This window comes from Schistocerca americana, chromosome 8 (genome assembly GCF_021461395.2).
Source record: "Schistocerca americana isolate TAMUIC-IGC-003095 chromosome 8, iqSchAmer2.1, whole genome shotgun sequence".
Lineage (NCBI taxonomy): Eukaryota > Metazoa > Arthropoda > Insecta > Orthoptera > Acrididae > Schistocerca > Schistocerca americana.
In genome coordinates this window covers 388,909,700-388,922,073 of record NC_060126.1, presented here as the reverse complement: position 1 = coordinate 388,922,073, position 12,374 = coordinate 388,909,700, and the positions used below count along the sequence as shown (strand labels likewise).

The 12,374-nt window shown below is 43.2% G+C and overlaps 1 protein-coding gene across 1 annotated transcript in view; it reads right to left on the bottom strand.

Moving 5' to 3' along the window:
* Positions 1-2,918: 2,918 nt before the first annotated feature.
* Positions 2,919-12,374, bottom strand: part of LOC124545017 (probable ATP-dependent RNA helicase kurz) — a 133,520-nt gene continuing 124,064 nt past the window's right edge. Inside the window, exon 16 of the mRNA XM_047123794.1 lies at positions 2,919-3,075. Within this exon, the coding sequence (XP_046979750.1) occupies positions 2,999-3,075 (77 nt within the window). The 3' untranslated portion in view covers positions 2,919-2,998. The remainder of the gene's footprint in view (positions 3,076-12,374) is intronic.

The following is a 12,374-nucleotide window of genomic DNA, read 5'->3' as shown; positions in this document are numbered from 1 at the left end:
CCCTAAATCAATCAAACAACCAACCAACTCCTACTCATTTGTGTTTTCTGCAACATGCTGTCTTTCATTAGAAAAGAAAGCAAAGTTTCTTGTTTTGGCATTGTATTTCAGCATTAACACTTCTTTTTATACCACAAATTGACAAAGACTGCAAACATATTGCATTATCACATTAGCTGACTAACCATTAATATAGCTGCATACAAAAAGTTGAAATTTATTAAAACAATGGAAGCTTATTGTTGTCATAGTGTCTAGCGGGTGGCAGCCTTTGTATTTAGATAGACCCTTATTTGCATGTATCAATACGTGCAGAGTTATCTCAACTTGTCCACTGTTGATTCCCAACATTCTGAACAGCGGCTGCCAGCAGAGTTTTTTAAGACACTACAAGCTTATTAGTTGTTACATAACACCAACCCAGATGATAATATAAATTATTTTGAGTTTCAACGTTATATACAAATAGACATGAATTTCTCAGGGAGGGTGGGGGGTCAATTGGAGGAGGAGGCAGTGGTGGTAACCAGCTGCAGCAAGCAGAAACCTCTTGCCTGCCCACCTCACATTCACCACCGCCTCTATTTGGCAAGTCTTATTCTTGGAGGTAGAGTCAGTGCTGGAGAGAACATAACCATCCCCAACTGCCCATAATCCACCAACCATCAGCATCAACCACACAGCAACTTCTGTGGATGCCTTTAGAGTGTGATAGTGCAGATGATGGAATGAAAATACAGAAGTATTGTTAAATTTTTTTGTGGTCTGATTGTTTTCTTATTTAATTTTTCTGGTGCTGACAACTTGAGCATGGTGTTTGATTTGTTCATGAACAGAAATAGGGTGTTATCTCATCTGATCTGTGAAGGTACTGGATAATTTTAGATTATGGAAGAATGCAAAAACTCCTTTATTGTTTGAAGAATTTCTTTGAGAGGAAAGATGTGTGGACATTTTAAAGACCTATATTGATTAAGAAAGTAGTAGTTGGTTTCTAGTTATGGTTAGATCAGGTGAACAAAGCTTACACCACCCTGGAAATTAGGGTTGTGCTCACTATCTTGCTGTGTATAATAGTGTTGTGGTAGATAGTTGTGGATGAACTTAAGTTTGCAACTGAGGGGGTAAACATAATACTCATGGAGGAGCTTATAGTGAATGGTGCTCTGCAGTATCTGGCATTTGGAGTATAAAGCCCCACGCAGCACCATGGTGGCATATGTACGTATTTGTCACCTGCTGAATTATCTCCTGCTGGGGTTGCTAGTTCTTAAAGAGTCCTTTGGGAAGACGATGGTTCGGTGGCTTCCACGAAGACTTGAATTCTGATGTGATTTCTCTTTGATTTGAACACAATATTGATGTACACCATCCTAATCAGAGGACACGAGACCTCAACAATATGATCTGCTTCTATCAGACACATTAGTTACTTATTTTCTGATCAACCAACCTCTTTCCTGGGCCATCATTTCGTACAAAGTTTGTGCATGCGACACCAGCTGAAGCACATCATCAGAACTCATTAATTACGAAAACTTATAAACTACTCTGTTATACCACACATCATGAGATATCTATGATACAATGACATTATGTAATGATATATTTCTGGTTTTGCTTGTGCCATTTGTTCTTTGGCATTTTGTCACATCGAGTGGCATCTTGATTCTTCCTTACTTACTGGTGTAACGAAGTTGCTGGCTTGCCTCCTTGAGTGGCAGCAGCAGCAGCGCTTATCGAGACTAGTACTGTCATACTATCTTTGGTGGGACCGCTAGTATTTCCGGGTGGTAATGGTGTGTGTGGTAGTCAGTCGGTTGGGATGGAGCAGCGAGGAAGTCTCCACAGTGTGAGGGCCAGGTCAGGACTGCTAGCAGCGTGCACGCGCTGTTGGATTGTGAGGTGCTAGCTGCGAGAGCGACAAAGTTCGTTGCCCACCGAACCTGGATGCTGAAGTTGAATGATCAGTTAACCTGTTATGAAACCTCAACTATTATGACATCTCTTCGTTCATTTGCGGGTTGTTGCTCCCTGGGCTGTTCGGACTAGAGCAACGTATGATGTGTTGGGAGTCGGCAAAATCTTGCAGCTGTCTTCCTATATTGTGATTAATTATCAAATTGACTGTTACTTGCCAGTGAAGTGCACCAGTGGTATTTTCTGCCCTGCGGCTGTTAACATCCCAGTTACCTGCCCTGGTTGTTAGCGTAGTTTCCTGACAGTGTGCCTTTCCTCGTCATGTTGGTGCTGTCCAGAACGGTATGCAGTTTGACAGCCTTTTAAGTTGTTTGGTTCATGTTTTCTTTAGAGTGGTTATTGTTCCCTTGGCTGTTTTTAGACGCCAATTTCTGAAGACGTAGTGCTGTTTGTATCCTTGTACTCAGCTGATATTTTCCATCGTTGTGCCATTGGTCGGACGGAAGGGAATTGGTTAAATTGTTGGTCGGTCCTTGGGGCATCCCTAGTTTGGGTTGCCATCCGATTATTTAACTTCAACTCAATTACATGTTTTTTTTCTCTCTTTTTTAAAAAAATTACCTTCTATTTTTAATTGCTTTTGATTTCTAAGCCAAGCCTTCAGCCGTTCTTGTTTTTGGTGTGGTTTTGGGCCTTCAGCCCAGAAAGCATCTCAAGTTTTCTTTAACTAGGCCTTCAGCCATATTGTCTAGTTGTGATGTTTTAAAGCAATGTGTAAATCAGTGGTTCTTAGAAAAATAAAGTTGTGTGTGATTGTGTGACTCACAGTAACTGTTTACGGCCCCATCCATAATTGTAACCTTATCCTGTGTGCTCTCTGAGTACCTACCATCCAGGTTCCAGCTTGACAGCCAGACTTGATGATTTCAATGCAACCAATCTGCAATTTATTTTTAATATGGTACAAGAAAAATGAAGTTACTGACACACTACATTAATTAACAAATATAAATAATATTTATTTAACAAATATTACAAAAATACATACAATTATCTTTACACTCATCACAATATATCTCTATACAGGTGGCCACAGCAATGCAGCTTCATTATAAGCAGATTCTGGCAGCCATTTTTGATAAGCTTCCAATAAATCTGAAACATAAATTAAAATTATTTACATAATGAAAGATATAACGTATTTTCATTGAAACATTACTCATTATTATACATGAATTAAAAAGTGAAATTGCTCTGTAGTATATGAATTACTAATAAAACTGGTCATCTGATCTGGTTAACCGGCTAGTATGTCACATATCTGAGTTGTGTGCTGCCTCTAGTTATCTCTCGTGCCACTACAGAAGCCAATGAGCAATTGGAGGCTGGCTGGAATAAATGAAGGGGCAGTGACTTGACTACCAATGTAGCTATGAGAAGGAGTCAAATGGAAACCTCTTAAAAGTGTAGTTAATCGACATTTCACACCAAAGTTCTGCAAGTTCACAGTACGGAATGCCCTACGGGTAGCAGCACACAACAAACTTGTGAAACGCGGCCATAATACCAGCTCAAAATGGCTGCCCTGCTTGCGACATTCATGAAGGAATAACAGCATTCTGTCATATGTTTTCGAAGCAGTGAAGGTATGCTGGGTTGGTCGGTTAATTTTGGGGGAGGGAACCAAACAGCGAGGCCATCAGTACCATGAACTAGGATGGCAGAAATCAAGGGAGGAATAACACAAACAGCATAGTCCAGTGAAGGGGAAGGGATAATGTGCAAACAAAGACAGAAAAGGAACATCAGGGCAGCAGGATGAAGAAAGAACAGGAGGGGGGTGGGCAGAAATAGGGAGAGCAGGGGTGCCCTAGAAATGCTATGCACGGTGGGGCACCAGCACCACCACCCAATTGTCCCCCCGACACACGCACAGTACCACACCATTATTATGATACAATGGGGACAATACACAAGAAACGGGGGAAAAAAACAGCACAACAGATCAGACAGAATGTACAGAAAAGGTGGGGAGTATCTGGCCAGTGCGGAGGCAAGGTAAAGGACTCCATAATCAATGCCTACGCTAATTGAGGGACTCAAATTCCAGAGGAAAATTCAAGGACTCATACCTGAAAGTACAAACCACTTTTATGAATAAAACTGAGGACAGATGTAACCATGTGAGAGTCATCCACTAATACCCAAGACAAGGAAGATGGGATGTCATATTTAGTGTGAAGGCCCAAAAGGCATGGGCAGTCCAACAAAATATGGATCACCGTGGGCACACCACCACAACTCCAAAGGTGAAAGGTGGAAGGTGGAAAGGGGGGAGGGGGTCATTTTGTGGAGTAAAAGCCTATAGGTCAACCTAGTATGGTCAACAAGAGGATGGCAGAGGATGACAGATTCCCATTGGGAGAGACAGAGGGAAGAACACCCATTGTGGATGTCTCCTTGGTGGCGTGTGAAGTTTATTAGATGGGGGCGGGGGGTAATCTCCCAACAGTCAGCCTACAATTGAGCAAAAATGAATTTAATGTAGGGTACAGAGAACGGGGGGAGGGAGAGGGGTGGTGGTAGGTGGCCAACCCCCAACCAGACGATCAGCAAGTTCATTGCCCGAGATACGTATGTGGCCAGGGACCCAAAGGAAGTTGACCAACCGAGCAGCATCTGCTAGGTCATGGTTGGCAGAGACCAGAGGATGGAGGGAAAAACGCTGAGCAATAGACTGAAAGCCACTCATTGAGTCTGTACTTAACAAAACTCAGGGGACGGAGGACCATTTAATAAAGCACAACAGGGCCCAATAGATGGCCATCAATTCCGCAGTAAACACTTCTCTCAAGGCAGACAACAGATGGTGTTCTGTGCCAACAGAAGATGTGTCGGCACATCCCACATGATCAGCAGATTTAGAACCATCAATGTAAAAAACAATGATATCCTGAAACTCCTGTAAGAGTGTATGGAAAAAACAACGGAACACCATTGGAGCAATGGAGGCAACAGGCAGGCGATGATCCAAAGCAGCAAAAATAATAGAATAGGAGTGGAGAGTAGGGGAAGAGCAGACAGGAAACCAGGAGTTGGGACTGGAAAATTGAAAGGGGATGGATCCCAGCATCAACCAGAAGACTATTGACAGGACTAGTGTGAAAGGTACCCAGCGGTAAAAGGATATCAGTATGGTGAATTGGGTCCCAGAGGAGCAGTGTGGAAGGGGCAGCTGATCCAGCATACAGGATCCCAGCATCAACCAGAAGACTATTGACAGGACTAGTGTGAAAGGTACCCAGCGCTAAAAGGATATCAGTATGGTGAATTGGGTCCCAGAGGAGCAGTGTGGAAGGGGCAGCTGATCCATAAACTTGACAACCATAATCCAGATGAGACAGCCTGGTAAAGTCGGAGATGGTTGGAATGATCCGCCTCCCAAGAGGTGTGGGCAAGGAAGCAGAGAACATTGAGGTTATACAAACAGCCAACCTTCAGATGACGGACGGATATGGGGCAATCAAGTAAGCTTGTTGTCATAAAGAAGACCCAAGAAAGGGAGCTGGGGGGCCACGGTCTGGTGTTGGGCATCAACTTAAAGTTCTGGATTAGGATGGACCATAGTAAAGCAACAGAAATGCACCACCATCAACTTAAGGGGAGGGAACTGAAAACCGTGTGAAAGTGTCCACATGGAAGCATGCTGGATGACACTCTGGAGCTCTCATTCTGCAGAGGCCACCGAGTCATAGCTAGCCCAAATACAGAAATAATCCACGTAGAGAACAAGGTGACCAACAATCTGGAAGAGGACACAAGTCCATTAATAGTGATTAGAGTCCTGTGGAACACCGTTCTCCTGGGTCCACTGAGAGCTGAGAACTGCACCAAACAGGATTCTGAACAATCAATGGGAGAGGAACTGGTGAGTAATAATGGGGAGGGGGCCTTGAAGACCCCATTCATGGAGCATAAGGAGGATGTGATGGTGCTAAGCTGTGCCATAAGTCTTACAAAGATCAAAGAAAATTGTGATAAGATGGCAGCATTGAGAAAATGCATGCTGAACTGCAGTTTTCAATTGAAGCAGATGGCTGATCCGAGGTCATATCTCCCAAAGGCCACACTGGTAAGGAGATAAAAGGTCCTGAGATTCAAAGACCCAATTGAGCTGATGAGCCACCATCCATTCTTGTGCTTTGCAGGAGACATTAGTCAGGCTGACGGGTCAGTAACAATCCAGGGATGATGGAACCTTGCCATGCTTAAGGATATGAACCACAATGCTGTCTATCAATTGAGAGGGGAAAATGCCTTGGAGCCAAATACATTTAAACATCTGGAGGAGATACTGGCATTGAGGAGGACTGAGGTGTTGAACCTACTGGTTATGGGTGGAATCAGGGCCAAAAGCTGAATCATGGGAAGAAGGGAGAGCCAGAAGAAGCAAAAGCCGGAAGTTCCCATTCAGTAAAAGGTTCACCGCGTAGAAGTGATGATCACAGATAGCAGTGGCAATAACCATGCTCCACCACTGAACTGGCTGTAGACGAACGAAGCCCATCAAGCAGGGAATGGCAATGCCAGCAATGTGGATTATCTTTTTCTGACAGATTATGGATGACTTCATCAATACAACCTGACAAAGAGTGTGGAAATGTGATCTGGGAGATATATAGAGGCCAATCAGCATGATGGCAAGACCATGTGAGGTAAACTGGTCATCAGAGGGTGGAAAGGGAACCAAAGAATCAACTGGAAGTGGTCATGTCACAGAGGTCATTGTGTGGCAGCCAGTGTAAGGAAGGAAGAAGGGAAGGGAAGGGGAAGAGAGTGAAAGATCAATGGCAGAGAAAGTGCCATTTGCAGCACTGAAGTGAGTAGGAGACCCACCATTAAGAAGGCACAGGTGATGGTCCACAAGAAATTGGTCAATGACGAACCCCTGGCTAGATGACGGAGTTCCGTCCCACGAAGAGTGATAGGCATCAAAATCTCCAAGGAAGGGAGAGGGGGAGTTAGGGCAGCAGATGTAGGTGGCTTGTCAGGAGGGATACAGAGATTGCAAACTGTGACAGCAGAGTCCAAGCAGACCTGAATGGCAACCACTTTAAACTGAGTATGAAGAGGGATCCATGTACTAACAATATCTGTATGGACCAATGTGCAGAAGCCACCGGAGCTGTTGTGCGGCTGACCTGTTTCACATAGAAAGCACAGAACCCACGAAGGGTCATTAAAATGAGATTCCTGAAGAATGACACAAGCTGCTGAGTAAAAGACAATAAGTGATTGCAGCTCTGGGAGGTTACGGTAGTATCCATTACAGTTCCACTGAATAATCATGGAGTGGGTATCCACATGAGAGGCGATGTGGCTGGAGACAAACATGCCGCTGGGTCACCACGTCACCATAGACGATGGAATGACATCCATAAATATGATGACTCAGATGAGGAGATAGAACAACCGGGGGAAGGGGATGGGGGCTTGTCCTCCTCCTCCTCTTTCATAGGTTGAGGAGGACAGGGCACAGAGGGTCAGTAAGCTTCTGCAAGATCTGAAATCAAATGAGAGTGGGCAACTTTGGAGTGCATGGACTGTGTGTCATGTGGCTGAGTTGTGGTAGCCTCCAGCCAGAGGAAGAAGTCCTGGGAGGGAGCCCTAGCACTAGTGGGTGCTGAAGGAGGAGGGCACTTCTTCAGCCACGTAGGGGAGCGGCACATGGAGGGGAGGGTGGGGGAACTGCATGGCAGGGGGAGAGAAAAAGGGATGGGAGTGGGGTAAGAAAGAGGGAGGAGGGGGAAAGGACATAACAGAGGCAAAAGCAGAAGTCATTGATACATGATGAAGTCAGCTAAATTTCTGACAAGCCTTAGTATAAAATAAACAATCCAGGGACTTATACTCTTATATCTTCTTTTCTTTCTTATACACCGGGCAATATGATGAGCGTGGAGAGTGACAATTTACACACACAGGTGGCGGAATGCAGGGGTTCCCCTCCTGGAGTGGATGTCCATAGTCACCACATAGAGGGTCCGCCATACATCGGGAAGATGTGCACGAAACACAAGCACCGAAAGCACCTCATGGGTGGTGGGACATATTGTTTCATGTCACACCAATAACACACAGCCTTTACCTTCTCTGGGAGAGTATCTCCCTGAAAAGCCAGAATAAGGGCGCCTACATCGGTGCGGTTGTCTTAACAACTTTTCTGCATGCACCAAACAAAATGAATGCTCCATCATTTCAGATTGACCCGGAATTCCTCATCAGTTTGAAGGATGAGATCCCTGTGAAAAATGACTCCCTGGACCCTATTCAATGAATAGTGAGGTGTAATGTACAATGGGGCATCATCAAGACGATCACAAGCACGAAGAGCTGCAAACTGGGTAGCAGAAGAGGTTTTGATCAAAAGGAACCTGACCGCATCTTCCTGAGACTCTCCGCTTCACCAAACTTGTCTTTGATATTTTCTGCAAAAAATTACGGCTTTGTGGTGGTGAATGTATCCCCATCCGTCCTACTACAGACCAGATACCGTGGAAATTGTTTCACTCCAAGCTGGCAAGTTTGGCTCTCCTCCCAGGGTGTGGCCAGGGAAGGGCTGGCCACAGGGTCGTTTTGCACACAAAGCATCTGCCCTGATACCACCACTCGTCAGGGTCTCTCCCCATGGGTGCCACCTGGAAACAGCATGGGCCTTACAGCATGGTGGCTGTTGCTGGGAGTGCCAATGCTCTGTAATCCTAGGCATAAATGGGGAGGCAATAGCTCAAGTATCAGAAGTGTGATCCCTGTGTTGTAAGGGTGCTCAGATGGATGGGTACAAGACAGCCCCACCAGACAGACTGGCTACATATGCTGATGATCTAATGGTGCAGAGGGGGGCTACAGTGGGAAAGGAAGGAGGGAGAGGAATACACACTATAGACACTAGGGAGGGAGTTTTTTCCCAAATGGCTCACACTACAGACAGAATATGTAACAGTGGAGGTCAAACTCCAAAAGGAGATCAAAAACACCAAAAGTAAGGATGAAAGAGAAAAGGCAAGGGGAACAAAATGCAAGGAATACAGGAAACCAGGCGGATAGCCAGGTCGGCATAAGAGAGAACAAAGAGTGGGAAAAGAGGGGGCAGTGGGGAATGAGGGGCAGCAGGGAAAGAGCAAGGATGGGGAGGGAGGGGCACAGTGAAGGAAATGCAGTTTGGGAATGAAGACTGGGCAGTAATAGCTCGGGGACCCATAGGCACCATGTACGAACTCACGAAAGAATCATGAGCTCTCTGGGATAGCAATGATGGTACAAAATGTATTTAAATCCATCAGCAAATGAAGGTCTAGTATGGTGATGCATGTCTATCACTGCGGAAAATGTACGAATGGAATATTTAAGTTCAGAAATTGCTTGAATTCCATGACAGACACCTAGGTCAGGCACACCATGATGTGACACCAGAGTCCACTGCAGCCGTTGAAGCGATTGTGATGGGAAATGATCTTGTGATGACGGATGAAACAGTGACAAATCTGAACATTAGTCATGGCTCAGCACTTCACATTAGCGTAAGTTTCACAAAGTATCTGCAAGATGGATGCTATTGAAAGAAGGCCACACTGACATCTGTGAACAACTACTGCAGTACTTTGAAGCAGAAGGTAATTGCACCTAGTGATTACCCCATATCTCGACCATTCAGAGAGGACATCGGAGGAAAGAAATTTTGTTCTGATGATGAGGTGCAGCAGGAGATGCACGAGTGGTGTGCACATAACCAAAAGGATTTTTTTCAGAGGAATCTGTGCATTTCCTATGTGCTGACGGAAGCGTGTTGAACACCAGAGAGACTATGTTTCCAGTTTTGTTCACAAAAAAAAAGAAAAAGTTTATATATATATATATATATATATATATATATATATATATATATATATATATATATATATATATATATATATATATAAAGATTTTCATTTGACTTCTTGTAGTTAGAGCTGTAGATAACCCTTGGCTTAAAGATAGCAGACAGACATCGACACTTCATATTCTGATATGCTTTACGTATCTTACAGAGAATCAGATATGTTGAAAGGCTTACATTGATTCATGAATTCTTTTTGGAACAGTGCTTTATCCGAGAACAATATTACATTTGTAACTGGAAAATAATTTTTGTATTTTAGTTATGTCAAAACAGAGATAAGATGAGTGGCACTGTTTTGAAGGACTCTTGGGCCAAGAGGAACATACATGTAGATGTGTGGGTGGGAGGAGAAAAACATAAATCTCTAAAATCATAAAAATGAACAAATTATATTTAAAAGTAAGACAAATTTTTTCTCAGCACATAGATAATCCAGAACAAAAGACAGCCCTAACTTTTACATTGGATAAAATTTCCTTTTATTGATGATGATAGAAATTTAATCATAAACACCATCTCTGACATACAATTAGAATGATAACATGACAGTTGAGCATCTACATCTACGCGATTACTCTGCTATTCACAACAAAGTGCCTGGGAGAGGGTTCAATGAACCACCTTCCAGCTGTCTCTCTACTGTTCCACTCTCGAATGGCACGCAGGAAAAGCGAGCATTTAAATTTTTCTGTGCAAGCCCTGATTTCCCTTATTTTATCGTGCTGATCATTTCTCCCTATGTAGGTGGGTGCCAACAGAATGTTTTCACAATCGGAGGAGAAAACTGGTGATTGAAATTTCATGAGAAAATCCCGCCGCAACAAAAAACGCCTTTGTTTTAATGATTGCCAATCCAATTCACGTATTATGTCTGTGACACTATCTCCCCTATTTCACAATAATACAAAATGAGCTGCCCTTTTTTGTATTTTTTTGATGTCATCCATCAGTCCCACCTGATGCGGATCCCACACTGCACAGCAATACTCCAGAATAGGGCAGGCAAGCGTAGTGTAAGCAGTCTATTTAGTAGACCTGTTGCACCTTCTAAGTGTTCTGCCAATGAATCACAGTCTTTGGTTTGCTCTACCCACAATATTATCTATGTGATCATACCAATTTAGGTTATTTGTAGTTGTAATCCCTAAGTATTTAGCTGAATTTACAGCCTTCAGATTTGTGTGACTTATCACGTAATCGAAATTTAGCTGATTTCTTTTAGTACTCATGTGAACAACTTAACACTTTTCTTTATTCAGGGTCAATTGCCACTTTTCGTACCATACAGATATCTTATCTAAATCATTTTGCAAGTCGTTTTGATCATCTGATGACTTTACACGACAGTAAATGACAGCATCATCTGCAAACAACCTAACACGGCTACTCATATTCCACGTGGTCACCACCATTCGTTATGAATTTTGGCCAAAGATAAATAAGAGCTTAAGTGCTGTGCTGTGATCGTAGAAACATGACCATCTGAGGTGAGCCAAAAGCACCTGAGCCTGGAAAATATTGATCAGGAATAATAGAGGGCCTATAACACTTCCTTGGGGAACACCAGATATTACTTCTGTTTTACTTGATGACTTTCCGTCTATTACTACGAACTGTGACCTTTCTGACAGGAAATCATGAATCCAGTCGCACAACTGAGGCGATACTCTGTAGGCACGTAATTTGGTTAGAACACGCTTGTGAGGAAAGGTGTCGAAAGCCTTCTGGAAATGTAAAAATATGGAATCAATTTGACATCCCCTGTCAATAGCATTTATTACTTCAGGAGTGTAAAGAGCTAGTTTTGTTTCACAAGAATGATATTTTCCGAATCCGTGCTGACTATATGTCAATAAATCGTTTTCTTTGAAGGACATCATAATGTTCGAATACAGTATACTTTCGAGGTACTTCACAATGTTCGAATACGGTATATGCTCTAAAACCCTACTGCAAATCGACATTAGTGATATAGGCCAGTAATTCAGCGGATTACTCCTACTTCCCTTTTTGGGTACTGGAGTGACTTGAGCAATTTCCCAGTCTTTAGGTACAGATCTTCCTGTAAGCAAGTGGTTGTATATAATTGCTAAATATGGAGCTATTTTATGAGCATATTCTGAGAGGAACCTGACTGGTATACAATCTGGACCGGAGGCCTTGCCTTTATTAAGTGATTTAAACTGCTTTGGTACACCGAGGATATCTACTTCTATATTTCTCATCTTGACAGTTGTTCTTGACTGGAATCCAGGAATATTTACTTTGTCTTCTTTGGTGAAGGAGCTTTGGAAAACCATGTTTAATAACTATACTTTAGTGGCACCGTTGTCATCATGCAGTGAAGGTATTGATTGCCTCTTGCCACTGGTGTGCTTTATGTATAACCAGAATCTCTTTGGGTTTTCTGCCAGATTTCGAGACAGAATTTCTGTTGTGGAAGTTATTAAAAGCATCTAGCATTGAAGTACGCACTATATTTTAAACTTCTGTAAAACTTTGCCAATCTTGGGGA